A 27,880-nucleotide genomic window follows, 5' to 3' on the forward strand; every position below is an offset into this window, starting at 1 on the left:
CCCTTCTCTAGTGTGATTACAGATGGTCTTTGAATACATGTATTTTTTTTTTTTCTGCCTACGATAACTCATTCCAAAGCCCTCAACGCCAGTCAAGCTGGGTGCCGTCAGCTGTGCACAGCTGGCAAATGAGATTCCATGTTCCTGTCCCTATGATGTGATCATAAAGGCATTGATCCCCAAGCAGGCAGCCCGGTTTGCTCCACCATGGCCTTCACACACACACCCAGTAGACAGGGCAGCACGTGCGTAGGAGGGTAGCAGGCTTCATCACTGATCTGTGTGCAGGCTGCTCTGAGCTGATGGAGAACCCACAAGGGCAGGACTGAGCTTGGCGGAGCCTGCTGTTCAGGGTGGGCATCCAGAAACTCACCAGCTGGCTTTTCCTTTTCACGTTTGTGACAAAAATCTCAAATTTGTCTTCTAATAAATATCAAGTTCAGTAACAATTTTTAAAAAAATTTTAAATTTATTTGAGAGAGAGAGAGAGAGAGAAGGGTAGACAGAGAGAATGGGTACACCAGGGACTCTAGCCACTGCGAATGAACTCCAGATCATGCACCACCCTGTGCTTTTGGCCTTATGTGGGACCTGGGGTATCGAACTGGGATCCTTAGGCTTTACAGGAAAGCCCCCGAACCACCTCTCCAGCCATCAGCCATGACCTTAGTTTCTCCTAAAACCATTGAGCAGGTACTACTGAAACTGAGAAGCTAATGCAGACCAGGGGAAGAAATGATTCTGGTTGGAGCTTGACTTTGGACACCATCTTGAAATAATTAGGATATTATTGTAATTTAAACTCCATTGCCCAGCCTTTCATGATCCATCCAGGACAGGTCAAGGTGAAAACAAAACAAAGAAAAATTGTACAAACATCAAGAGAAGCCACAAGATAAATTGCAGGTAAGAGATGGCAATGCAGAGAATAAATGTGAAGGGGCCTGGGTGGGAAATGACAAGATACGAATGACAGCCAGGCTTGAGTCTAAGTCTTACAAAGTACCATGAGATTATGGAGAACAGGCTTGAGTTTGAGGAAGACTATTTATAAATATTTATTGATACAGCCCATTTGCTTGAATTGCCCATATCCAGACCGGAATCAAGGAGGTTTATATAACTCTTTTCTCAGTAAGAACGATCCAGTCACTTCCAGGCTGAAATTATAGTAGTTTCAACTTATTATTTAGCTAACTATCTATAGATTGGTGACATGTTTACTAGTACCTATGTCTTTTGAATTTTGAGCACATCTTTTTAAAAGTCTCAGATATAAAATGTGTGGTTCCTGCCACATTCTTCTCAGGAAGATTCCAGACCTCACAATGGGAGGGGGAATGCAGCTTCCAGGTGTCCACTGTGTTCCTGAAGGAGCTTCATGCCCCTTTAGTAAAAATCACAGGGCAGCTGGGCGTGGTGGCACACGCCTTTAATCCTGGCACTGGGGAGGTAGAGGTAGGAGGATTGCCATGAGTTTGAGACCACCCTGAGAATACAGAGTGAATTCCAAGTCAGCCTGGGCTAGAGTGAGACCTTGAAAAACCAAAAAAAAAAAAAAAAAAAAAAAAAAATCAGGACAGCTGGGTATGGTGACACACACCTTTAACCCCAGCACTCGGGAGGCAGAGGTTGAAGGAATGCTGTGAGTTCAAGGCCACCTTGAGACTACATAGTGAATTCCAGGTCAGCCTACCTGGAGACCCTACCTCAAAAAAAAAAAAAAAAAAATCACAGGACAAAACCACCACAGAATTAGTAAAGGCTTTAAGGACTGATATTCATAATATAACTTATAATAATGGCAATGTGTGGAGAAGACCTGAAGTACTCTTGAATAAATTATTCCTAAAACTTTAGCCATCTAAAGTAGAAACAATCCCCCCCCCCACACACACACAGCAACAGTCCTAGTATGGAGGGTGCTATGCATGGCTTCTGGGTAAATTAAGATAAGGAGAGCTGTCCTTAAATTGTCTTTGATTATCACAAATAGGAAAAAGTCAAATAATTCTGAGCCCCTCATTTCTTCCTCCCAGCCCACACTTTCAAGTCTCTTAAGTATAATCAAAAGATATTCCAGTCCTAAAAGAATATGTGGTGACCTTTGCCATTTAAATATTTCTATCCCTACTTGCAAAAAGCTATTGGCATTAAAATCAGGAGTCCTTTAGGTTGACCTTGGAGGGAAATAGGAACACAAATAAAAGAAATCAGCGAGTGCTTAAAATACCACGAAGAGTGAAGTCAATGACTCACGCTTCCTTGTAGAAATTCTAGTTTATAGATTGTTCTAGAATTTTAAAACATGTGCGTCATACCTACGTAGAAAGCTATGTGGGGGTAAGTTGCAGAATTTCTACAAAAAAAAAATTACTCATAAATAATCACGTTTGGGATAACTGTCATCAAATACTTATTTCCACGTTGAATCACATACCGTAAGCAAATCACACCGACGTGAGCAGGTTCTTTTTCTCTCATTTCATGGGCACGACCTATTAGTCATTTGTTTTCCACTTGCTAGTGACGTGATGTAAAAGAACACAAACGTGCTGCCACCCGTGACATCCTGTTGCCCCAGCTCACCACCCTCCCGATTTTCCCACCAGGTTCTTCCCGAGCCGCAGGTCGTGAGTGAATGGTGGAGAGGCAGCCGTGTCCCAATTACAAGCTAAGACACTTCCAAAGAAATTAAACAGAAGGACACAGAGCTGTAAATCAGGGCGGCGACACAAGGGGGCAATGACTTAAGTTCTCTAATATTTCAAAGAACAGGAAGCAGCCATCACTTTAATTTCTAGAGTCTGTTTTCTAATAGAAAATGCAGGCAGCATAATGTTGAAAGAACTCAATTTTATTTTACCTTAGGTATTGCTGTATTTTTAAAAGCATCAGTAAGTTTAATTTTTTTTAAAAGTCAAAGATACAAACATTTTCATGGTCCAAAACCGATTCCTGTTTCTTCTTCATGATTTTGTAATAGATTTTTTTTAAATATTATGGAATAATATCTTTAGGCAATTGTTCATATCTCTCTGTATAAATATCATCAATCACTGTCTAGTGACTTGTGACTGGGGAAGGTGCACATTAATGCAATTCTTTTAAAATCATGGGATTTTAGAAGTGTGTGTGGAGGGTCCGAGTAGGCTCTAGGCTGTAGCTCTGACAGGACCCACTGTCCACTCCAGCATGTGTCAGGATTCCATTCCAGAACATGCCATGTACAACTCAGGATCAGGTCACACCCTTGCCTCTGACTCATTACCAAAGTGCTGAGAAAGCCTGAATGGTGACTACATTTCAAGGCCACCCCTTTGTAAAGTACACACAGAATTAATGCCAATATTAAAGGAAAACATAACCTTCCCTCTAGTGTGGGAAGCATTTTTTTTTTTTGTAGGTCCAATGTTAACATTGTCCACAATCGTCAAGCATAAATGTGCATCTCACCCTCTCCTTGCATGCAGCTTTCGCAGAATAAAAAACTGCTTGCTCCCCACTGCTAGACACTGATAAGCAAAGGGCTTGCAGGTCCGTGTGTGTGGTGGGGACAAACGGCTGGACAAACAGCCGCATGCGTGCAATGTCACTGCTCTACCGCGAGGCTTGAAAGTGAGGGCTGGGAGGAAGAAATGAGGGGCTCAGAATCTTGCAGCCGGGGACACACAGTGGAGCTCCACACAGTGATTAGGAGCTGGGAAGGGTGGGGAAGGCGGGCACTGCCCGGGTATAGAGGAGTGCCTCTTGCTCAGGCTGCAGCGGGGAGACACTGTCTGCTACACACCCAGGGGAAAAGCAGGTGGGCCTCTGCACGGCCACGAGAGTGATTAAAGGCCGAGTTTGTGGATGATTGTTGTTCAGCCCTTTAGCACTGCTTTTAATTAGTTTTAAATGTTAACCGTTCCTGTAATGAACTTAGAATAGAAATGCAGTTAAATAATTTTTAGGGATTGTTGTCATTTATGACTCTGACACTGAGTTAAATGCCTGGAGCTGGTCTCCGAAGCACATAGAAATTCAGGTTTGCTGAGCTCAGATACTTAATCTCTTTCATCTAAAAATAGTTTTGGAAATAGAAGAGTTGAGTCACTTTTCTTCTGAATCTTAATTTATAGCAATTGTTCTTAAGTGGCTTGTCAAACCTTTGCTGTGACCTTATTTTAAAAATCTGAATTTATCTCAGTGTCAGTTTGATATTCCTACTCTAGCTGTGAAATTAGCAATGGGTTAATTCCAGGAACCTATGGAGTGTGATGTCCTGGCCAGCTAGCTTAGTGGTTAGCACAATTCCTGTTCTAAACAAACAAACAAGCAAAATCGCCCAGCATGGTCCACATAAAACTCACTGTGTCTCCTGGGTATCAGTAGTTAATTTTTTTTAAATAAAAGAATAATGGAACATATTACAACAACAACAAAAAAAAAACCCAAGAGCTCTTAAATTATTTAAAGTTATATCTTAGCACTTTATTTTAAAATAAATGATATCTCCAATTGGGAGTGAACAGAGGCCAGTGTGAGTGAGCTCATGACGGCTGTGTGTGTTGTTGAGAACATTCTTCCTAGTGTGTCATGACAGTCATCTATTTGTTCAAGTGACCTGAAAAGCCGGTATTTTCACTCAATGTCAGTGGAGGAAAGACAATCCTGACACAGTCATCTCTGGATAATGCTGAACCTAACAGAAATTTTCTACTGCTTCTTCTCCAGTGGTATATGTAACAAAGTTGTTGTTTTTTTTTTTAACATATGCATTTTTATTTTAGGGAAAAAGCAAAAAAGAAAAAAAAAGACTTAATTCAAGGACTCTCAGATACTGCTTAAATTTATGCTACCAACCCTTGTTGACTTTCCTCACAGAAACACCATAGGCGTACATCCACTAGCAAGGACCATCGCCACAAATTTCACTTTTCCATGAGAAGAATCAAGGAACACAATTCAGAAATAATGTTACATCTGGCATTTTATTCGGTTCCATATGACAAAAATAGTAACCTAGACTAAGACATCCATTTCAGTCAGGAGATGTGTCAAGCCACAAGATTTAATCATAAAATATATTGGATCTAGGTACCAGCCCTGGCTGGTTCTGGGAGGCCCTTGCCCCATGTGGCATTGCAGTATAAAAATAGTGTCTCTCTTCACCACGTTGAGGGACAGCCAGCCCTGAACACAGAATAGGGGGGCAGTCTCACTGAACCTTCATGAACCTTCTTATTTATACCACTTTACATTTTTTTTTTCTTTTAAGTTATATACACATCCTTTTTTGGGAGAAGAATGGACACTACCGTGGTACCAAGTACCAACCAAGAGAAGGAAAAAGAAAAGTGAACACGGCAAAAAGACACAGATAAATAAAACATTAAACTGCTGAAGCGCAGAGACATTAAGCCACCTTGCTTTCCTCTCCCCAGTGCTGAAGCACCTCGTGGCATCCCTAAGAGATGGCATGACCTGCGGGGTACCACACCTCAGCACACAGTTGAGTTTCAATGTTCATTTCCATAGACACAAACGGCTAATGGGTGCCTGGAAGCTCTGCTCAGCCCCCAGGCCCAGGGCAGCACATTCCGCCGCCGGACCTTTTGCTGTTGTGGTACTTGCGTGAGGGAACTGCTCTGTTTCTGATTCCTCTGAGGAGATCCACTGTTGGATTTGGCCTTCAAGGGCAAACAGCTCCTTGCACAGTACCCAGCTACCTACGGTATCTTGAGTGATTTTGTTGTTGGAAGTTTATCATGTCAGATCCCAGCATGCTCGCAATCCACAAAAATGAGGTAGTACACACAACACTGGCGTTCAAGTTTTGATTCAGCCCCATCTCCCAGCATCCCGGCTCTAGGCCTCATGGGATTTGATTTAGACAGTCACCAGCAAAAGACTGTATTTTGAGTAATCAGGACACTGTGCTGTGTTTCCAAAGACAATAAATCATGAACTCAGAAAAACGTCAAAGTTATGACCGATTAGACTGCCCAGACACTTGCTATTTCTCTCTTGTTTATTATACGCTATGGCCATGGCTATGAAGCAGTCACATCTCGTTTGTGTGTGAGAGAGAGAAAGAGACAAGGAGAGCTTACAGTAAAAATCATACCTATACAACGTTCTCTCGGTTGTTTTCTGGTTTGTATGAATGTCACAGTCCTAATGTTAATTTGTCAAAGTTTCTCTAGGGTGCTCACAGTTTTTAAACGGGCTTTGTAGAAAAGTTAAATAAATCATGTTAATTTAAGAAACGGCAGGCCTTATTTTATTGAGGTGCTGACAAGTCTTGGTAGCTTTTCTGCAAGCAGCATAGACTTCTCATGTCTATCGATCTTTAGACAAAACAATAAAACCGTGACAGGTTTTTTTTTTTCTTCCATTTTCTTTAAACCGAAGTACTATTTATAAAATACTTTACATCTTTTTAAATTCTCAAATTATAGACAAACCTCCCTAATACAAAATACTAAAAGTGCAATTGTATAAATTAAGATCTTCAACCACTTTATACAAACATTACCTTTTTTATTGTACAACTTTGATAACGTGAAATATTTACTCACAACTGCTTATAATGCTGTGAATTATTTATGGTGATGTTTGCCTGTAACTTGTTCCCCAATCAACCTCTGGGCCACAGACCACACTAGAGAACAACTGTTCACATAGCAGCTACGAACATTTAAATTAAAAAAAGAAAGGGGAGGGGCGCTGTTACTGACGGATACTTGCACACAAAAACGCATGCTATCTTTCCCAGTAGAACGTCACAATTTTGCCTGCATTGAAATAACCCACTTATTTATAGTAAAACAAATCTTGCTTTTTTAAAAAAAAATCACACAGCCAGATGTATTCTGCAGTACAAAAGCTTCAATTAAGGTTGGGGCTATTTTATTGTCTGTTACCCGCATAATCTTAACGTTATAAATAACTACAGACAAAGGTACTGTTGTAACACACGGTGTTGGGGGCACTGAACCACTTCTTCAAGACGAAGAGTCCCCAAAACAGTTCAAGTGTCTACTTTATTTGAACAAAACCATTGAATGGGGCTCATCAGATTTCCACAGGGGACCCCACTGTCCCAACTGGGGTGGGGGTGGGGGTTAGAGAGAAGAAATAGATAGGGTCTGAGCTCTTTCTGTTCCTAAGGCGGTTTTCCAAGCACTTCTGTTTCTGACGGGAATTCATTTACGAGGTTGCAGAGTTCTTAGGAGCAAACCCCCCGCTGAAGGATGTACCATGCAGCGCTCACCAGGCTACCTGTCGGCAGCCACACGGTGCTCAAGGGCATTCTGCCACGAGTAAGCTATTCGTGAGAACCTAGGCATGGAGGTCCGAAGCTTGATGCTCAAGCTGCAACGTGTGGACTTGGGACCGAGCAGGTGGACGGAGTCTCAGTGCCTCCGGCTAGTTTATCCCAATCTCCTTGTTATCCTCAATGAACCTTGTGAATGGACGGCTGGCTCCAGTCTCTGAACTGGCCTTGTCCAGGCTGACAATGGGCGGGCTACTGCCAGTGCGTGCTTTGTCTACCCCACCGGTCATAGCACCCAAAGGTGGGATGGTGCCTCCGCCTAGACTTACTGGGAGCTGAGGGATGCCTCCGTTCTGGATGACAGAAATCTCGTTGTTCTTCATGGCGAGCCCATTGGTGATGGCTGCCGCATACTGGTTCCAAAAGCTGGGGTCGACATTCATGGCCCGAGCTGCCAGGTCCTTCTGGAACATCTCAGAGAATTTCAGGGCATCACCGCCGAGCAAGGCCATGGGGTTTTCCACAGACAGGCGACGGCCGCGCCTAGCCGGTGCGTTATTCCACATGTGTGTGCCCATGTGCACCTGCCAGGGACACAGAGAGACAAGCCACAAGTAAGCAAGTCCAGAACTGTGACACGGGAATGCCCTGGCTTCCACCACTTCAAAAGTACTGTCCCCATCCTAAGCATTAGCTTGGGGACAACAAAATACAGTAAGGTGAGCTTTTGCTGAGCGTCTAGAATTTATCCACACAAAATGTCATTCTGTGAATACAAAAAAAAAAAAAAAAAAAAAAGCAGGCAAACCAGCAAATAAGTTAATGAATGCTTTCAGTTTAAGAAACCTGATAGACTGTTTCCTGTCTGAGGTAGAAATCCCACCAGGCCACCAGAATAGAGCTCTAAGGATAAAGGACCTTGTCCAATCCTTCATCCCCATTATTTATTTATTTGTATGGGGGATCCAGGGTCTCTTGCTACCGTAATCAGATGCCTGTCTGGCTTTGCGTTGATTGCTGGGGAACCGAACCCAGGCCAGCAGACCTTACAAGAAAGTACTCTGAACCGCTGAGCCATCTCTCAAGGCCCCCCCCTTCAACCCCCGCTTTCAAAACATCTTGAACTTGAACTCCATGACTGTTCCCCCTCTCTTCTCTCACTTTCTCTCAAACAGGAAGCATTAATTTTAAAGCACCTCAGAGTCACCAGCAACAGCAGGGGCCTCAGGCGGCTCTCGTCCTGGCCGTGCTGGTTCAGCACAGAGGCCACAGGTATTGACCTCTGACTCTGCAGAGGCTGCTGAGACCCAGACAGGCGGCCTCTGTGTTGAGATGGGGTTTGGCCAATAGCACAGCCCGGGTGAGTCGGCAGCATCTGTCAGCAGCTTGTCTCCAGAGGAAGACACAGCGCTGCTCTGCTTGGTCTTAAGCAGGGACACAACACAGCGTCTGTTTTTCTCTAGGACTCACAGGCTGGGAGGCTTCTCACTACTTGCCCCTCCCATGGGTCCCATCAGCAGCCACATGGACAACAGAACATTCCAGAACTTGCAGACTATGTCTCATCTCTGTATCATATGTAAGTGCTTGAGGGGCAACTTTATTCTGTTATTAGATTCAAGAGTGCTTTTGTGCCTTGCGCCTGGTCACCAGGTTGTAAAGTGTGTATCATTATCTCGGGTCCTAGAGCAGTGGAAGTCCTCAGAGGCACAGGGTGACACAACCCTTCGATGGGACATGGATTCCTGCTTTACTCACTGTTGCCAAACAGGACACACACCTCAAGTACACGTGCATATACGTGTACATTGTACACTTTTGCATCACACACGCATACAGAACCCACTCCACACCTACACTTGTGAACGTGCTTACAGTTGAAGGTGAGAACAGAATCTGTCACACAGCCTAGGCAGGTGGCGCAGGGATGTGTCCGCAGGTGCCCGTGTGCCTTGGCCTGGAGCCTGTGACCTTCTTACCTTTAGGTTGCCCTTGGTGGTGAAGGCCCTGCCACAGATGGTACAGCCAAAGGGCTTCTCCCCGGTGTGGGTGCGCTCGTGGATCTGCAGGGCGCTGGCTGAGGAGAAGGTCTTCCCACATGACTGGCAGTTGTGCTGCTTGGGTGTCCGGCGTGGCGGGGGTGCCAGCATGGGTGCCAGGCCTGGGCTCATCACTGTCTGGGGCCCGGTGGGGACCTGGACGCCAGCAGGCAGGGGAGGGCCCTCGCCCAGTGCGATGGCCTTGCTGTGGCCGTTCACTTCCATTTTGATCATGGTGGGCACGGGGCTGGAGGCCAGGCTAGGCGTGCTGTGGCTGGGACCTAGAGCAAAGTTGGAGTCAAACACCTGAGAAGGCAGCTCTTTCAATCTGTGTGTCAGTAAGTGCTGCTTTAAGTTACCCATAGTGGAGCACCCCCGCCTGCAGACCGTGCAGACAAAGGGCCGCTCCTTGGTATGGCTGCGGAGGTGGATTTCCAACGCACTCTTGCAAGCAAAGGGCTTGCCACAGACACCACACACAGTGCTTGCACACTTACCCCGCTCTCGGCTCAGGAACAGCAGGCTGAAGGGGGCCTCCTCCTTGACGAGCGGCCGCCCTGGGTGGCCCGCCGTCAGGTCCAGGGCACCTCCGTTTCCAGGGCCAGGGGGCGGGCTGTCTGGCCTTTCGGTCTTCAGCGGGATCTCCTGCGGATCCTCCTGGTGCCCGGGGCCTGGGGACTTGGAGCGGAAGCTCTCGCCATTGCTGTGGGCCGGTGACAGGGCCTGGGAGGATGAGGACTCAGACAGGGCCGGGCTGCCCGCGCTGCGGCTCTCCAGGTCACCCACTGCGGACGAGGAGTCGTTGCTCAAGTGGTCGCTTTCCCCGGATCCATTTTCCACGGACTTCAAGCTGGTCAGCTGCTGGCAGTTCATGACCGAGTCGATCATTTTCATCTGGTTCTCGAGAGCAGCGATGCTGGAGATGACCGACGGCGGAGAGGGAGGGCAGGAGCCCGAGTAAGACAGGAGGGGTTTGGACGAGTCGCTGGCCGTGTCCTTCGGCTCCGAGTCCTCCTCCATGGAGTTCTCGTCGATGTCGTCGTCGAAGCTGCTGAGGGTCTCCACGTTCTTCTCGTCGAAGGGCAGCTCGGCATCCATGGCGTCCTGGAGGCCCTCAGGCAGTGGCGTGTTTGGGATCTGGCCCCCCATGTGCATGCGTATATGCTGCTGCAGCACCACTGCATTCGTGAACTTCTTCTGACATATGGGGCAGGAGTGCTGCACACGCAGGGGAGGCTTTGCCCGGTGCACTCCAAAGTGGGTCTTTAGGTTGCCTTTGGTGGTGAAGGCACGGCCACAGATCTTGCACTTGAAGGGCCGTTCTCCTGTGTGCGTCCTGTAATGCATCTTTAGGGCGCTCTGACAGCTCAGCACACGGTGGCAGATGACACACTGGTTTGGATCCGTCATCTTCTTGTCGATGTTCTCCACGAGCTGTTGCAGTTTCGAGGTCTCTGATGTTTGCATAGAGTCAAGCAGACCGCCAAAGGGGAACTGGGCCTTGAACTGGTCAGAGACGGCTGGAAGACCCGGGCTGCCGAGGCTCGTGCAAGCGCTGTCGGTGATGGCCGTGGCCGCCGACGCGGGCAATCCACCCGCCTGTCCACCCGCGACAGGGGCATCCCCTGTCCGAGCACTCGTACAAGGCAGGCTGACCGGTTCGGTTTTAGTCAGAGAAGACCCACTGAGGAGCGGCTGTGGGGACTCCGCCCGCGCGGCAATGCTGGACTCGGCGTTGTTGAGGCCTGGGGACAGAGAGGTACATTCACTGGATGCTGGAGAGGGCCTCTGTGGGGAGCGGCTGCCGGGAGTGACACTGGGGGAGTCCGTGTAGCTGTGGGTGCTCGGGATGGTGGAGGGGAGCTGTAGTCCCACAGATGTGGACACCGTGGGAAGCACCGGCTTGCTGTCCAACCATGTGGTCACTGGCTTCTCTGGGGGCAGGGACATACCATAGGGAATGCCCGAGCAGGTGGGCACATTGTCAAGGTACTCTGGGACTGGGTAAGGGTTCATCTGGATGTGGGGGTACTTTTCCTTGTGCCTCTGGAAGTGGACCTTCAGGTTGCCCTTGGTGGAGAAGCGGTTCCCACAGATGTTACACTTGAAGGGCCGCTCGCCGGTGTGGGAACGCAGGTGGATCTGCAGCGCGCTGTCACTGCCAAAGACCTTTGCACAGAACCTGCATTTGTGCTTGAAGAAGGGGTCCTCGGCGCTGGCCTTGGGTTCAAACACAGACACGTTGGGGGGTTTGCCCTTGCGGTGCTTCATAAGGGCAGACAGGGGGTCCAGGGCATTGGCTGTGGCTGCGATGCTGACCAGTGGGTTGGGGAAGATGACACTGCTCGAGGAGGTCTGAGGTAGCAGAGGGTTTGGCAGGGAGGCCGAACTGAGGAGGGGCCCAGGGCCCAGGGTAGGGGGTGTGGATGCATTCTGCGGCTGTGACGCATTGCCCCCTGTGCTGGATGCAGCAGCCACAGCCCCAGGAGCTGGGCCGGTGCTGCAAACTGGGGGTGCCCCCGACTCAGTAGAGCCAGAGCTAGTGCCACCTGGGGTGCTCGTGCCCGACGTGGGCTGTTGTGACAGCTGCGGGGGGCCATCAAAAGCCGTGGCTGGGACAGAGCCAGAGCCTGCAGGGACGGCAGCAGGCCCACCTGCTGAAAGTTGGATGGCCGTAGGGTGCGGGGCGAGGCCTTGCAGCTGACCCGGGGCCGGCCCCGTGGCGCCCCCTGTGGGTTTCAATGGGGCCCCCGTGGGCTGGCGGCTCATCAGCGCCACCTGGCTGCGGATCTGCTCGATGAGCTGCAGCTGGTGGATCTGCTGCTGCTGCAGCGCCACCAGTTGCTCCAGGATCATGGGGATGGCCACGGTGCCCACGGCGCTGCCAGTGCCTGGCGCGGCCCCCGCGCGTGCGCCCTGCGAGAACTGCGCCACGGCCACCTTGGTGCTGAGCAGCGTCTCCAGCGTCACGTTGGTGCTGGGCATGCCGAAGGTGGCAGGCTCAGGTGCAGGGGGCAGCGTGGGTGGTGGTAGTGGTGGTGGTGGTGGTGGAGGACCTCCCGGGCCTGCTGGGCCCTTGTCTGCTGGTTCCTCCACGTCCATGGGCTCGGCCTCCTTGGCAGCAGCCTTCACCTCACCACCGCAGCCTCCCTCCCCCGGTGCCACCGCGGCGGCTGCCTCCTCCGCGGCCTCGCTCTCGGTGCGCTCACTGGGAGAGCTGGCGGGAGAAGGTTCTGGAAAGTCCTCGGTGGGCGGGGCCGGCTCATCGTCGTGCACGATCAGCACCAGCGGGTTCTTGGTACAGGTCTTCTTGTGTTGCAGGAAGTCCGTCCACTTGAAGAACTCGGCGCAGCACTTCTCGCACACGCTGGTCTCCTCGCTGCCGCTCCTGCTGTCGCTGCTGCTGTCTCGGTCCTCAGCACCGTCCCCAGGGGCACCTAGGAAAACCAAGAGATTACATCAGCCCCCGGCTCGCCAGACCAGCCACCCTCCTCCATTTCAAAATTTTGCCCATCAGTAAAATCAATATTTTTTATTTTGTACAAATTACCCCACTTCAACGTTCCTGACGTCCCAGCGTGTGTGTTCCATGACTCTTTCTAGCTAGCTAATCATTTTCTTAGCACAATCCATCAAATTATGAGGCCCTATCAATTGTGGATACTGCTTCTTAATGAAATTCCATAGAAGTCATCGATTTCCAATGTCTTCATACAATCTGCAAGCCACCCTGTCTGTTGGGTACAAAGCCAGCCTTCGACGGGCTCATTAGGATTCCCCTTTACCATCGGGCTTCCTCATTTCCAGCAAAATTAGAGATGCCTCTGCCAGTTCACTTAACATTGCCGAGCTAATCCGTAACCTTTCCCCGCACATCAGCACCTGACAAGGGAGCCTGCGCGCACCGCGCTGGGCGGCCTCAACCGCGTGGATTTATCATCTTTTATGCAGGGCTGAGGTGGTGCCAGTTTAATGTGATTCCACACCACCTTTCCAATCGATAGGTATTTATTTCATGTAGGAAATTTCAGCTGAATACTTTTCATTTGTGAATGTAACAAAGAAAATATAAGTGCTTCTTAACATTTTTTTTCTTTTAACTTGGAGAAACTGTCTCCTTGGGATTCAAGGGATGGAGCAGCCAATGGCCGGCTGGTGTCCACATCCTTGGTACTCTGCTCTCACTGCCCTTTGGGAAGGTTCTAGCCCCTCTACATTTTAGGAAGTGCCAGATGACTATCAATATAGGCTAGGCCTAAGATGAATCATGCTTGATACGATTAATCGGCCCTGTCAATATTTCTTGGCAAAATGAAACCTAAAATTACACGTTACTGTGATTAGCCAATAGAGTTCAGTAGTTTGTTAACAAACTAGGAATTATATATTTAAAGTTCATTTATGTTGACATGTTTAGCATGAGAATGTTGTAGTCAGGCACACTTTTTTGTACCTATTTTCATCTATTCTCATAGAAAGGACTTACCAAATTATATGCTTGCGCCATCACGGAAAAACCTCTAATTGGTTACACATGTTTAATTACTGTTGTAGGCAAGCCACTTCCTCTGTCTCCCCTAACCCTCTTGTGCCGAATAACAACCGTGTTAAATGAATAACTCTAATTCACACCTGATCAAATAAATAGCTGTACAGGAACGAGAACTCGACACCCGGGGTGACACTTTCTGGCTCCTACTTTTTGGGTGGCTATTGGTTGTGGGGGGGGGGCGCACTTCTGCTGCCCAGTTCTGCATGCCAGCCTGGGTGCCACCCACTTTGAACTGCTTTTGGTGGCTTGCAGATGGAGTGACAGAAACAAATCAGATCGAGCAGAGCAAATGACAGAGGCAAGTCAGCCCTTTGTTAAATGTGCAAAGTTGAGTGCCAGAGAACAAAACACCTCCAAGCCCAGCGTCCTGGAAATTCACTACAGTTGGAACTTGCTAACAAAGTGTCCAGGTTCATTCTCCCAAGGTTTGTGGAAAAGAAGAATTCAGCACAAAAAGAGTACAGCAATATGATTTTTTAAGTGTTCTGTAAAACGTCACTACTCCTTTCCTAAAAACAAAACAAAACAAAATATATATATATATATATTTTGAGGCTGGTGTACTGCTCTCCATGAGGCCATTATTTCCAGGTAATTTATACATGCCTTTAAAAAATTACTAGCAGCATTCAATTAGCATTTTCTTAACTGGCTAAGCTATTTGAAGGGGAAAAGAAGTTAGAGCCGCAGCCCATAAACCCTGTAGACTTTTAAACTAAATTCAGTGCGAAGATCAGGCAGCAGCGAGCCTCATTACCGCGTGGGGGAAGGAATGTAATAGGTATCTGTAATGAGGTTGAGGGTAGCTGGGAGCAAAGACATAGCCGATTTATACAGCAGATAGGCGCATTAACAAAACAAATACTCCCCGCTCTACTTTGCTCAATGTATGTGAAATCTAATTGTAAACCTGCAAAGGTTATGGAATAGGGGGGAAAATAAAACAACCAAAAAAAAAAAACCCTAAAATTTCTTAATCACCAATTTAAAAAAAGAAAAAAAAAAAACTATGGGCACTTTCAAATTCTAGCTATTTATTTTAAACATTTTGATAAAATGCCAAGAACTTCTGTTTTAAGATTCCTCTTTTAATTACTATGTTTTCAGAACCACATATCAAAAAAAAATCCAAGTGGACATTTTATAAAGCTCATTTGCATTAATCTAATATATACGCAGAAATAACTAATCAAGAATCCGACTGTAAAAACCTGTTTGCCAATATTGAAAACTTATGGCATAAAAAGTATCATTCTAACACTTTTTAAAAAGGGAAATATTGAATTAGAAATTGCTAAGTCCTGGTAATATTTTTCTGCATGTAAAGAGAATAAAATTTATAGTTGATATGCTCTAGGAAACATTCACAAAGCAGATTAAATTTAAATTTTATAAAATCAAACGGTATCTTTCTTACAAAAATACTTTCTAAATATAAGATATGAATTGGGATAGTTGATCCAACAAATTGCTTAAAAACTGGGTTGACTTGCATAATTTAAAGTGAATTCAGTGCTGAAAGAACTAATTTACATGACTGTAAATAAATGATATCTTTACAAACTCCCAGATTTTCCTTCTAACAAAGTATAGCATGTGACACAGAGAAGCACTCTGTTTTACACCAAAGTCTTTTGCTTTACTAAAAGGTCTTGACCCAAACAATTCTCTATTTACCTTAAAGATTTGCATTTTTACATTCCCATTGGTTTTTTTTTTTTTTTAAATGTGTTAAGTGTTTTGGTGGGTTCACTTCTAAATGTGTGGAAGCTGGGAAGGAATCCCTCAGGTAATTTAATTTTCTTTTCCTACTGCAAGAGCTGCTAAATTACAAGTGTTTCTCAATTGTAGAAACTGTGCATAGAATATTAAAAGCACTTACTGCCAAATAATGTCATTTTGTTTAATGCAATTTTAAGTGATGATTACCTCAACACAGATGTTTTTGTCAAAGTAATCTTTCACCTATAAAATAATCTTTCACCTATATTCCTTCACAATTGGAGGAGGAAACCGTAAAAGCAGCAGCATTCTGGCCCTTTGGACCTGTAGCAATTCATTATGCTAATAACCCTAAAAAGACTAACGTTGAGCAATACAATTTGTTTAGATGCCAGACTTAACTGTGAATTTGAGTTTGGCTAACCGATCATCTTAAAAACTAGAATTAGCGAAGGAGAAAATTCTTCACATTTCCTGTTTGGGGCAAATAAATTAAAGTAATCACTTAACATTTCTGCTGGGGTGAGTTTAAACTACCAATACCACCTCCATTGTTATTCTCACATGCTTAGGCATTCCATCAAACGCAGAGATCAGGAAAAATTTCTCAAGATAGAAATACACATTAAAAGACTAATATTTCATCTAGGGATTGAAATTTTGTTGGCATATTTTAAAGAATGGTATTTAGCCATAACAACCACTTTAAACTGACTGTCAGGGAACAAATGAAAGGAAATGTTTTGAAAAGTCGCAAGAATTTTACTGCAGAGCGCCAAGTGCTGACCTCTGATGCGCTCTAAACAGAGAGAAATGAAATAAGTTAAAACTTGCATCTGATTAGAAGCATATATTATGACAGTATCTGCATGCTAAATTGGCACTGCTTACTTCCCAGAACAAGAAAACCTAGGAGGAGGAAAACCTGGAGTGTGGTTCACAATTTTACCTCGGTGTTGTCAGGCCCTTTAATCCAGCCATTCTTGAAAGTCAAGACTACGTTGCATTCAAATGTAGTTAACTACCTTTTACTTTAACTTGCTTATATTCCAAACTGGTTATTATACTCTAAAAATAGAAGTTCTCACACTCATTAGTTAACATGGCTTAAAAATAATGTTTATTTCCAAGGAATCCAGATCATGGAGGTGCATTGTACTGACGGGACTACAGAATGCCTTTGAGAAATTTATTGCCAAATGCAACAACTTTCATTCTCTTTCTCTCTTAAGGAGGGAACTAAAATACAAGCATTCTCGACAGCATCACCGAGTCCAAGTAACTGACTTTTGTGTACACTGGCTGCTCAGTGACTCAGATTAGACACTGAGTGGACAGGCGTTGGGTAGGCTTTTACAGTACATGAAAGGTACAGCTGCTACAGAGAGAAAAATGCTCGAGTGATTCAACTGAGCCCTGGACCTTCCACCTGGCTGGGCATCCCTCCTCTCTGGTCTGAAGGACCACCAGTCAAGGTGACTTATGTAAGTGCCACACTCTGCTGTCTGGAGAAAATGGCCCCCTCTCAGATGTCACATGTGTGCCATTTTGACTACCAACACTAAGGGGGCTAAAAAAAAAAATTAAATTTTAGGTTGATCTACAGCAATTCCAGTATTTGCTATTTCCTCTCATGTTTTCTTCTAACTCCATTTTGAACAAGCTCTGTTTGTAGCTGCCACTGGGCAGGGGGAAGGCCCTACACAGCCTTTCAGTAGAAACCGCCAAAGGGTAGCTAGCTTTACTGGGGTATTTTTAGTCAACGTATGTGGGTGTGTGTTTGTGTGTATCTAATCGTCCATGACACATGCATGTTAAACAAAAATATTCATGTTCTTAGGATCAACTTACTCACCCCAGCCTTAGATCTCTTCAGTTTTAATTCCTGGGCTGTTATAGAAAATTCACCTTATGTTATTAATTGCTTTCCAGAGAGTGACAGATCAGAGAAGTAGAATGTTTAGCCATGATGATCTTTTCAAAGTTATAAGGGAAAAACATTGCAGTAGAGCAGGCTATTAAGACATCATGCATTCTTTAAACATTTCTATCCACAATTCTTAGCAAGACCTTTTATGTTCTTTTTTTTTTTCAGGAGCCTTGGAAGTAGTAAAATTGGTGATTTATGATTTCCTTTATTTGCCTTTATTCTGCTGCCCTTTTACTACATATTTTTAATTCATGACAATCAAAGGTAGAAGGTTTGCTTGCTTAGTACAGGGGAAGGCTTGTTAAAGTCTCCACCTTAATTAGCAACTTTAAAATGCTGCCTGAATCTTTGGGACAGGAAACTTTCCTTTCTCCCACCCCTTTCCATCTCTTTAAAATCTAGTAAGCATTTTTCAAGTTTGCCTAAATGGTTAGGAGACACTTATTTTCTTGCAAATTAATTCTTTTTAACTCCTTATGATCGCTCAGAATCCCATAAAGAAAGATGAATTATCACATACTGAGACCAAGCTGTGACGCAGGAGGAGACAAATAGAGACCCCCACTGTGTTTAACAATGTAGAAGAAATTCCAGGCGCAAGAGAAAAAATTTTCGGTCCTTTTCTCCAGACCTGGAAGCATGTGCTCACGGAGTTGAACGGTGGAGGGCAGTCTTGCTATGCTCAGCGCCTGTACTGACCCGCACACTTCCTCTAGCTCAGTGGCCCACATCACAAATTTGTTAAGTCACGACCACCTGTGGCACATGCACCAAGTGTCTTCTGTTTAAACCGTTTTAATCTATGCGGTGAGGCTCCAGGGACGGAAACACTGCCCCTTTGTGGGCCATGCAGATGGGGGCAGCGCAACACGCAGGCTCCTTTGATGAAATGATTGTGGCACTTCAAGGTTTGTACAATTGTCTCTCAAAACAGCTGTCATGCTAGACTTATGCCCACATCCCTATCTGGGCCTCACGTAAACACAGACCTGAGCTATGCGAGCCATCTGGTGTGGGGTTGAAAACAAGGTTTTGCTAAGTCACTTTAGGTTGGGGGGGGGAGGGAATGATTTAAATACACAGGACAAGAGCTCCAAGGTATGACATATGAAATGCAATGTCTATTTTATGACATGTCTCCTGAAAATTGTACATTCCAGTAAAAATCTACTATGCGGAAAAAGCAAGAGAGCAAGACCAGCTAGATGCAGAAATGTCCACATCTCCAAGAAAGAGGCTGCAGGTAAACCCCTCTCCCATGATTAGGTTAGTAAATATATCATCTCCATAATTTGTCATCACAATGCTGTTTCACTTCTACAGAAGTTTGCATGGAAGCAGAAAAGTCATGCTGGAAAAAGCCACCGCCCTGCCGGGTGACGCTAGTGACTCTGCATGTGAGGCCCCTCAGAGGACCAGCAAGGAAAGAATGAGGACAAAGTGCCTCGGCACCTGCAGGGTTAATGAAACAGTTCAAGATGCAATGGCTGCACAAAAGGAAGCTGGGTTCTCTTCTTCCAAGAACTATAAACACGTGTGCTGAACTTGATGGAATCTGATAAGCTGAGCTGCAAGGAACAAACTCTCAGGATCTCTAGTTAACACTCATCCTCAGGGTTCACACTTAAACAGAACAGTGGTAAGTCCTGTCGCCAAGGTCAACAGCACACATGCACTAATTGTATTATGAGCTTGACATCTAGTGGCCACCCCTGGCAGGTCAAAGTAGGCAAAGGTTAAATCAGCAAGGCTTGTCACAGTACTCCTAACTACCCACCTTCAGGGAGAGATGGCACCTTCCCACAGACCCCAGACAAAAAGGTCCCATGCCACACCCACACTATGTGACCACCCTGCTTGCAAAGAATGCAAAGTGGGTCTTGTCTCGCAGAGCAGAGAGAACTAGTCTGGGGGCGGGAGGGGGTGGGTGGGAGTGATATAAAAAAAAAAAAAGTCCACAGAGGAAACCATTTAGACTCCACACATCAGCTCCCTTTGTGGCCAGAACTCTTTCTTTTAATTAAGGAACAAATCAATCTTAATCTCTAACATAAAGGTCATTCCATTATTTGGTTAAAAATAATATTTTAACATGACTAGCCTTGTTTGGCAATCACACAGTTAACTGTGTTCCAAATCATACATGGTGGAAATTACAAGAGAAAAATCTAAGATATCTGTTTCAAAAACACAAGTTTTTACTTGAAGTAGTTATGAAGACAGTTGTTTTCTATGAGGAATCTGCAGCAATTTAACACATGCTATAATCACAAAGGTGCGCCCCCCCCCATAGTAGAATTAGCTCACATCTTCATGAGACCAAAATGTGTTGGTCTTTCTTACTCTTTATTACCACTAGTCAAGAAATCATGTAGAAAAAGCAAAGCCAGTAAAATAGCACAGGAAGAAAAAAACAGAAAGAAAAGAAACGAAAATTCCTTCTGTTGCCCTATTATTTAAAAAAAAAAAGAGACTTCTGAGTCAATCTTACTACATGAAAAGATGGTGAATATCGCCATCTAATAGTCTAAAAAGATTTTTAATTTACTTACACAGGAACCTGTGCCAATACTTACATCCAAGAATGCTAAATTCCAACGGATGGTCAGTCCACAGAAGAGAAATCTTGGCTCTGTTGGCTGCTTCCCCACCCCCAAAGAAAATGTTCTTAAGGCTACCTGGAGATGACTGGCAGAGCTGCTTAGAGACCGAGGCTGAAAAGGAAATCTGACCCACTTTTGCCTGCATGGAATAGTAATAATAATCAGCTTGCTAGGTAAATCCTACTGTTACTGCACATCTTTCTTTTTCTGCTTCTGAGCCCATCTCAAAACCCTGGATTATGCATATCCTCTGAAAGTTTAGCATGCACTGTCCATAAAACCCTAACTCTTATCTCACAAATCAGCCTTCCTTAAGTGTGGGGGTGGGGGGGGAGGAATTAATTGGCATGCATTTGGCTTGATCACTGGAGGAGTCGGCATTTTTTAAACAGACACTTTTTTAACCTTATTTTTAAAAAGCAATGTTTGCAAGTGCTTCCTCCCCTCCCCCTTCACTTGCTTGCTACCTTTCATGTTTCAGAGAAAACAATCTGTCCCTGGATGTTAGAAAGTGGCTTCAGTATTGTCCCTTTTGGTATGCTGAATTGTAAATGCGAATACTGGGGAGGGGGGCGGTTGGGGGCAAACCCTGCATATACAGATAAAAGAGAAAAGACCTCTTCAGCAAGCACTGGTGGCCTTCTCTCTCTGAATTTAAACACAAGTCTGTGCATTCCACTGGTAAGTTCTTAGGTCACAGGCTCCCCACATTTGAAAGGATTTTTTTTTTTTTTTAAAGATAGCCATATACTGTAAACTGGCAGAAAATACAAGCACTTTAAAGCAATCAGTGCTAGCAAACAAAATGCAATATGGCAAACTGTTTTAAATTTTAATAACATCCCTTTGTTCTTCCCTAAATACACACTTCCTGAGGAGAGTAAAATGTGTCTTTCTTAAATTGCATTTTATGCGGCACAGGATTGCAACAGGACACCAAGTTCTTAGTAGGACTTGCATGATACACTGTCACTGTAAGTTTTAATTAGCTTTTTTTTTTTCTCTCTCTCTCTCTCTTAGAACAAAAATCTTTAGCTGATTTGGAGGATATTGGTGGCGCTTATTTAACTGAATCCCAGAACCGCACCACATTTTTTTTTCTAAAATAGGAAATATTAACAAATAAACAACTTAAAGTGATAGTCTCGATTGGGAAATTAAGTCTCAATGACTTACAGTAAAAAGGTACCCAAGGATAGATAACTCGAGAACTTTACATAGAACATGCCAGTCCTCTCATTCCAGATCCATCATTCATTCCTTTAGTGGAGGTCTAAAGTGCACCCAGGCTATCTTTGCATAGCATTATTTTCATTCCTTCCCTAAAAAACAAATCCTAAAAAGTAAGGCTATAGCCTTTTTAATGTCAATTAACATGATTATGTGTATTTGCTGCCCCCAACATAGTCAGTTTTTTTTTTTTTTTTTTTGCATATAGTGTTTGTTCTGCATGGCCTTAACAAAAGCCTGCAATTTTACTGCAAGGAGATGGACCTATTGCTTTAATTAACATGTCACGCCCAAAGTGATACAAAGGAATTATTCAGTTCATTTCTAAAACACAGTAAGCTGACTTAGCTCACTCCCAACTTCAGGCATGACACGTCTGTCTCCTCTGCATCTAACAAAATTAAAATTTTGAGATCTGATTCGTGTTGGAGTAATTTAGTTTGAACAACCATTTGTCTTTCCAAAAAAAAAAAAAAAGCACTTTGATTGGTTATCTGAGACTCACACACACGAGCATTTCTTAACTTCACAGAACAGAGTATCTTTTATGCTCCATGAACAATCTGCTGCAAATAATTAGATCAGAAAGAACTTGTTTTAATAGTTTGCCTAAACTATCCTTCAAACCGGCATGACAGCCCTGCAGGACCAGGACTCGGCCTCAGACAGGCTATTTTTGGCCTGTTGCAAAATTTGATCAGGAACTGTGGCCACGTCGTGATTACAAGTCTGAATGAGTGTGGAAAAAGAGCCTGGACTAAAAACTCAGCTTATGCGAGGGTGGAAAACCTGGGTGTCGTGAATATCTAATAAATTTGAGTGGAGTAAGGTACATTCAAAAGAGAACTTGTGAATAATTTATTCCCTTTGAGGTCTTCAACATAGTCCGGGTTATATATCCTCTCACGTGTTTACATGGTGAAGTTTGCCACACTCACATTTCTGAAGGGAAATTAAAAATGAACAGCAGAACCTCCCTCCGCTTGTTAACCGTTAGATCCAAGAGGATTTTTTCCCCTTACTCTTATTAATTAAAATATGCTTTAATAAAAGGAGACATTGCACATTTTGATAACGACCCTACAAAGCCGAGAAGTATTTACATTGTTGCATTTTGGGACGGCTGTGAAAGCGGATTTTCTGCTATTCAGAAGCCGCAATAATGAAGCTTTAAAATTCCTCACTGGGATGTAGTGTAGTTCTTTTGAAGGGAAGGCTGTCTTTCTCATTCGGTAGAAATAAATCCATTCATTTGATCATGTAGTCATTGAGGGCAATACAAAACAAACCAAGTGTGAGAAATTCTATGTGAAGAAGTAAACAAAACAAAAAAAAATCCATTTCCATGACAAAAAGATTCTTTGTCCGTAATCTACCCAACATATGCAAGCGTTTCTTTTTAGCCTATCGTCTGTTCTAATCTTGCCTGACTTGGCTGCGCTGATACGGCTCCCTCACCTCCACAGCAACAAAAAGACTCAACGAGTCCCGTTTTATTTAATTCATTCCTGGTCTGCTATGGGCATTTTCTCACTTTCCACTGTGACGTGGATGCTTTGTCAAACTTTACCACTGTGTGATCAACTCTTAAATTCTTTTTTTTTTTTTAAGCAGTCTGATTCTCATAGTCAGAAAGATTAGTTACTGTCTCCCAACAACTTATAATGGGGCTGACCATAAAAGTTGGCTTTTATGTAGCAAATTATTCCACCTCGCTATGCTGAAGGCTTGGGATCACCCTCGGCCACCCCGCTTTGGCCTCCGTTCCGGCGCCCTGGGGACCCCCGAGGGGCGCGATGGCCCAGGCGCCCAAGGGCCCAGGTTGTAACCAGACGCAGAGGATTCAGGCAGCCCTAAACTTTTACATTGCCAAAGTTCAGCTACAATACATCCGCATCTTCGCCAGTCTCTTAACTTCCGTGGCGCCTGCCCTTCACTTTTGGAGATTTCGAGAAGGGGAAAGAGGATGAGGAAGAGGAGAAGGAAGTTCCTACCAGCGACTGAAAAGAGAAGGTGCCTGCAGCGCCCGATTTCCTACATCCAAAAGGAGTACGAAAAAAAAAAAAAAAAAAGAGCCGAAGGGAAAACTCGGAACCCACCAGAAACGTGCTGGGGTCCTCCACCGTGCAAGCGCAAGCCCCCAAACCACACAGCTGTGCTCACCCCTACTCAAATCCCAAGTCGGCCATTAAGGAAAGGCCAAGAGGCATTTACTTCCCACTCGCTTCCGAAAGGGATCATCGGATTTGTCAGCGCGCTGGGACATCGCGGGGGTTCGCGGCCTGAGGGTCACACAAGGCGGCCTGCTGGCAGTACCAGAGGGACCCACCCGGCAGTAGAGTCTGGGATCACTGTGGTGGCGTGCCCACCGCCCCCCCTCCACCCCGGGGCGCAGGGCACTAGGGCGCGCGGCGCCGAACAAAGCTGGCCAGGCGGTGGCCTCCAGGGCTCGCGTCCAGCGGTAGGTGAACCCCCCGGGACGCGTTCTCCGCGGCTGCGCCCACCCAGGGGTCGGCCCTGAGCCAGGCCGGGGTCCCCGCGCGTCCGGGAGGCACCGAAGCTGCATGTGGACGCATCGAGACCGGGAGAACCGCACAGAGGCGGCGGCGCGGACTCTCTCCCGTCCCCGCCCCACGCGCTGGCTCCGACCCGCCCTCCGCGAGCTGGCCGGGGCCGCAGCGCCCCGCGCGCAGCTCCCCAACTCCGAGGAGCGAAGCCAAGTTTACTTGGCCCGCAACTCTTTCGGTGGCCGCGCGCTTCGGTGGAGCACCCGGGTTCCCGTGGCCAGCGCGGTCGGGACGCCGCACTTGCTTGCGGGAACGGGGGAACTTTCTCCCACTTCCCAAGACGCGCGCAGCCGCTCCCCCGCCGCCCGCGCTCCCCAACCCCGGTTAGGCGCCCCAGTAACCCCTTGCCTAAGCCTGCGGTCCCTGGCCCTCACCGTGCTCAGGAGCCCCGTCCGGCGGCGGTAGCTCCTCGTCCGACTTGAGGTGTTGGGGCTTGGCCTGTTTGCGCCGAGACATGCTGCTAGCGGCGCTCGGGCCCCGCGCGGGGCAGCAGCATCAGCGGGGTGGCCGAAGGGGACGGCGCGGGGCGGGCGCGGGGCGGCCGGGCGGGCGCGGGGCGCGGGGCGCGGGGCGGTGGCGGCGGCTGCGCGGGCCGCGCATGGGGCTGAGCAATTAGGCTGGTGAATAATGCATGGCCATTAGCGGAGGGCCGCGCCGATTGGCCGGCCTCCAGCGGACTCCGGCGGCCTATGCAAATGAGGCCGCGCTCGCAATTAGCGGCCGCGCCGGCGAGGAGGGGCCCGCGGCGCCTGCGGAGCTGGGTGCGCGCTGCCCGGCGCCGCTCACATCGCTGGCTCCGCCGCCCGCGCTCCACGGCGGCCCAGGTGCGGCTCCGGCGGGGCCCTCCCGGGTGCGGCGCGGGGCCGCGGCAGCAACCCCTCCCCGAGGCTCGGGCAGCAAACTTTGGTGGCGTCCGCGCGGCGCCGTCTCCGCCGGCGCGCCGGGCTCGCCCCTTTATAGAGTGTCTGCGCCGTCGCCCGCGCCCCCCCGCCGCCGCCGCCGCCACCGCCGCCGCCGGGCGGCCCCTCCCGGAGCGAGCGGCCGCGGGCAGGGCTCCGGCCCGGCGCCTTTGTCTCGCCGGGGCCGCTCGGGCTCCGCCACCGTCGCCTCCTGCGCTCCGGGCCGGCCAGCCGCCTTCGTTCCTTCGCGGCGAGTCGTTGCGCCGTTCGGCTCGTCCCCCCCCCCCACGGTCCCCGCTTGGGCTCGGGCTCAGGTGCCCTTCTCTCTCCGGACCTTCTCTGCCGGCTCGTGTCCTTCTCGGCGGCTTTCCCCGGCGGCCGGTCTGGCTCGGAACGCTTGCGGCCGGAGCGGAGAGGAGTGCGCACGCCGGGGTGGCGGGACTTCGGCAAGACCAACTTTCCGGTTCGGAAGCGGCGCGGGCCGCGCAGCTCCTCCCCTCCCTGCGTTCTCCTCCCCCTCTGCCGCACCCTCCCCCCGTCTCCCCGCCCTCCCCCAGCCCCCGGGGCCCCACCGGCTCGGGAGCACCCGCCCCGCCCGCCACCGCCACCAGGGCCTCCGCGGCCCCGCGCCCGCCCGCCAGGGCCTCCCCACCGCTGGTGGCTTCTTAAGTTCAGGGAAGGGAGGGGACTGCGGGGCTTCGGTCCCACCCCCACCCCGTTCCTCTTCTGATCGGAGGGGGGGGGGGTTAGTGGTGACGGCGGGGGAGACTGTGGCCCTGGTGTCCACTGCCCGGGCCTGCACCGTGGGCAGCGAGTGCGTGCGACTCAAATTTCCAAGTCCACAAAAGTCCCGCGCGCGGGCCCTTCCGTGTGTTCTCGGGACTTCGGGGGTGACGTGGGGGCCAGGTGAGGGGTCGCGCACGTTTGCACCAGCCTGGCACCCTTGGCCGGTTGGCGCGGCGCGCTCCCCGCACCGGTGCCCACCGCCACCCCGCCCGCGGTCGCACGAACGCGCCCTCGCACCCGCGGAGCACACTCGCGCGCTCTCCCCGCCGCACGGAGCACCCGCGCCCGCGCGCGTCCTCCATCCCCGAGCGGCCGCCAGGACGAGCCCCGGGCCTTGTCGCCTCCACCGCGCCCGTGCCCCTTCGCTCCCCAGTATGTCTTTTTTATTTTTCTTTTTTCTTTTTTTCTCTTTTTTGGCTCATTTCCTAAATTTCTCGTTTTCGCCTTTGCATAGTGGCCCAGTGTGGTACGAAGCTTCTGCTCAGACGGCCTCCTGGCGTTGCCCGTCGGTGTGTTTCGCGGGTGGCCAGGGGGTGGGAAACACAGGCGGCGGGGAACCAGCCCGCCTGGATGCCTAGCGGGTCGCGAACTCCCGGCAGGGTTGACTAAGAAGGGGGGGGGGAAGGGGAGGGAGGCTGTCAGACTGATGGAGTCCTGTGCCCCCCCTCCACAGGACCCCAGCCTGGCGTCGCCTGCCCGGCTCTCGGCCGGCTTCTTTTCGGTTCTAGACCCTGGTTCCCAGCCCGCATGCTTCCGCCCGCCTCTAGTTGTCCAAGTTCCAGGACGCAACAGTGCTGGGCTGCGGAGAGCGCAGGAGTGCTGTGTAGACCGAAGGAGGCGCGCAGGTTGGAGTCGCCTCCAAACAGCCCCAAGAAATACTTATGAAAAAAAATTCATAAGGTGTAAGGTTGGTTTTCTTTGCCTTAGATGGAGGGCGTATTCATTCGGAATATCTATACATACATACATGTATATACACATATACATATATATGTGTATATATATATTTATTTATTTACTATCTATAGAGTTCTCTCTCTGAACACGCACTCACCAAGGGCACTTTTTTTAAAGCTGGGCTGTGGGGTGAAATGTCTCTCCCCACTATCATACGATGAAGTTCTGTGAAGGCTGCTAGCGTTGGGGGGTGGGGGGAGGACCCTTTTGCGCCTGGTGCAGTCGCTTGGCGGCGAAAAGTTTACAGCCAGGGTTTAGGGAAGAGCGGGGCAGTAATTTTCCTGTTGAAGCAACAGGGGTGAGGGGACAGAGAGGGAGAGAGAGAGAGAGAAAGGAGGGGGAAAAAAAGGTATTATGTTGGGGGCCGGTGATTGTGTAGAATGGAAGTTTCTGCAGAATTTATAGGGCCAACAAGAGTTTGGGTAAAGTCGCAGCACCTCGGCAGAAAAACAGATGTCTGTCATTACCTTGAGCAAACACCGATAAGCTGTGCGTGCCACCTCTGGCTGAAGGTATATTGTCTTTTATAACTTGATTAATTCTTTTATTTTCCTTTTTTTTTTTCTTGTTCTTAACCGACACACTTTGAGAGAGAAGAAGCAAACGGCGTCTGAAGTCCCCCCCCCCCCCCCCCGGAGAAGACAGATCCCGTTCTGCTCAACAGCCTCCTGGTCCCCCTGTCATGGACTCCTCATGGCTCACTTTACACACAGGTCCCCCCACCTTTTTGTCTCCCCCTCCCCCGCTCGGCTCCAGCAAACGGACATTTTGCTTGCCCTACATCTTTCTGGGGGCTTCCCAACTCAGCTGTTTAGTTTCGAGGACTTGCTTTGTGTTTTCTATGAGGTGTGGTCTCCAGGAGGATCCTCTTAAGTCTCTCCAAAGGGGACGAATCTGAGCCAGAGCTCTTCAGATGGAAGAAACGAGACTTGACATTGCAGAACTGTGGAGTGATTCCCACGTGTATGGAGCCGGTGGGACTCAGGCTGGAGTGGCATTGGCCACGTCCCGTCGTGGGTGCGAGCAGGCTCTGAGCTCTTTCTCCGCCGTTGGACCAGCCCGGAGTAGTCTGTTTTCCCAGAGTCTAGGCAGCGCTCCGCTGAATTGTCTGGGGTGAGGTTGCAAGCGCCCAGGCTCTCTGGGCAGGCTGTGCTGGAATTTCGTTAAGAAGAAGGCAGAGACCTGGAGGAAAGGGACCAGGAGGCTGCCTTGTGTGCAACAGAAACCTGCAGATTTCCTCCACTTCAGAATTGCACTCGAGTGACTTCTCCAGTGTACCGTTTTAAAATCTGGGGCCAAGGAGATTATTTAAAAAATAAAATTGGAAAACAAAA

At 48.0% G+C, this 27,880-nt stretch overlaps 2 protein-coding genes across 5 annotated transcripts; one reads left to right on the plus strand and one right to left on the minus strand.

Moving 5' to 3' along the window:
* Nucleotides 1-2,836: 2,836 nt before the first annotated feature.
* On the minus strand, nt 2,837-25,232 carry Sall3 (spalt like transcription factor 3). 4 transcript variants are annotated; one of them, XM_004662639.3, is made up of 4 exons: nt 24,279-24,409; nt 9,798-12,737; nt 9,241-9,581; nt 2,837-7,845 (listed from the first exon to the last, which is right to left on the minus strand). In XM_004662639.3, the coding sequence occupies exons 1-4, from the start codon at nt 24,358-24,360 to the stop codon at nt 7,414-7,416; spliced, it is 3,795 nt and encodes a 1,264-aa protein (XP_004662696.1). In that variant the 5' UTR covers nt 24,361-24,409; the 3' UTR covers nt 2,837-7,413. The 4 variants fall into 4 exon arrangements, with proteins under 4 accessions (XP_004662696.1, XP_045000135.1, XP_004662695.1 ...); XM_045144200.1 differs by lacking the exon at nt 24,279-24,409 and adding an exon at nt 25,138-25,232 and having other exon boundaries at nt 9,241-12,737; XM_004662638.2 differs by having other exon boundaries at nt 9,241-12,737.
* Nucleotides 24,536-27,880, plus strand: LOC123458638 (skin secretory protein xP2-like). The gene is made up of 4 exons (XM_045143492.1): nt 24,536-25,266; nt 26,044-26,098; nt 26,263-26,434; nt 27,137-27,880. Exons 1-4 carry the CDS (start codon nt 24,536-24,538, stop codon nt 27,442-27,444), a joined length of 1,266 nt encoding a protein of 421 aa, XP_044999427.1. The 3' UTR covers nt 27,445-27,880.

This window comes from Jaculus jaculus, chromosome 2, assembly GCF_020740685.1.
Source record: "Jaculus jaculus isolate mJacJac1 chromosome 2, mJacJac1.mat.Y.cur, whole genome shotgun sequence".
NCBI classification, from domain to species: Eukaryota; Metazoa; Chordata; class Mammalia; order Rodentia; family Dipodidae; genus Jaculus; species Jaculus jaculus.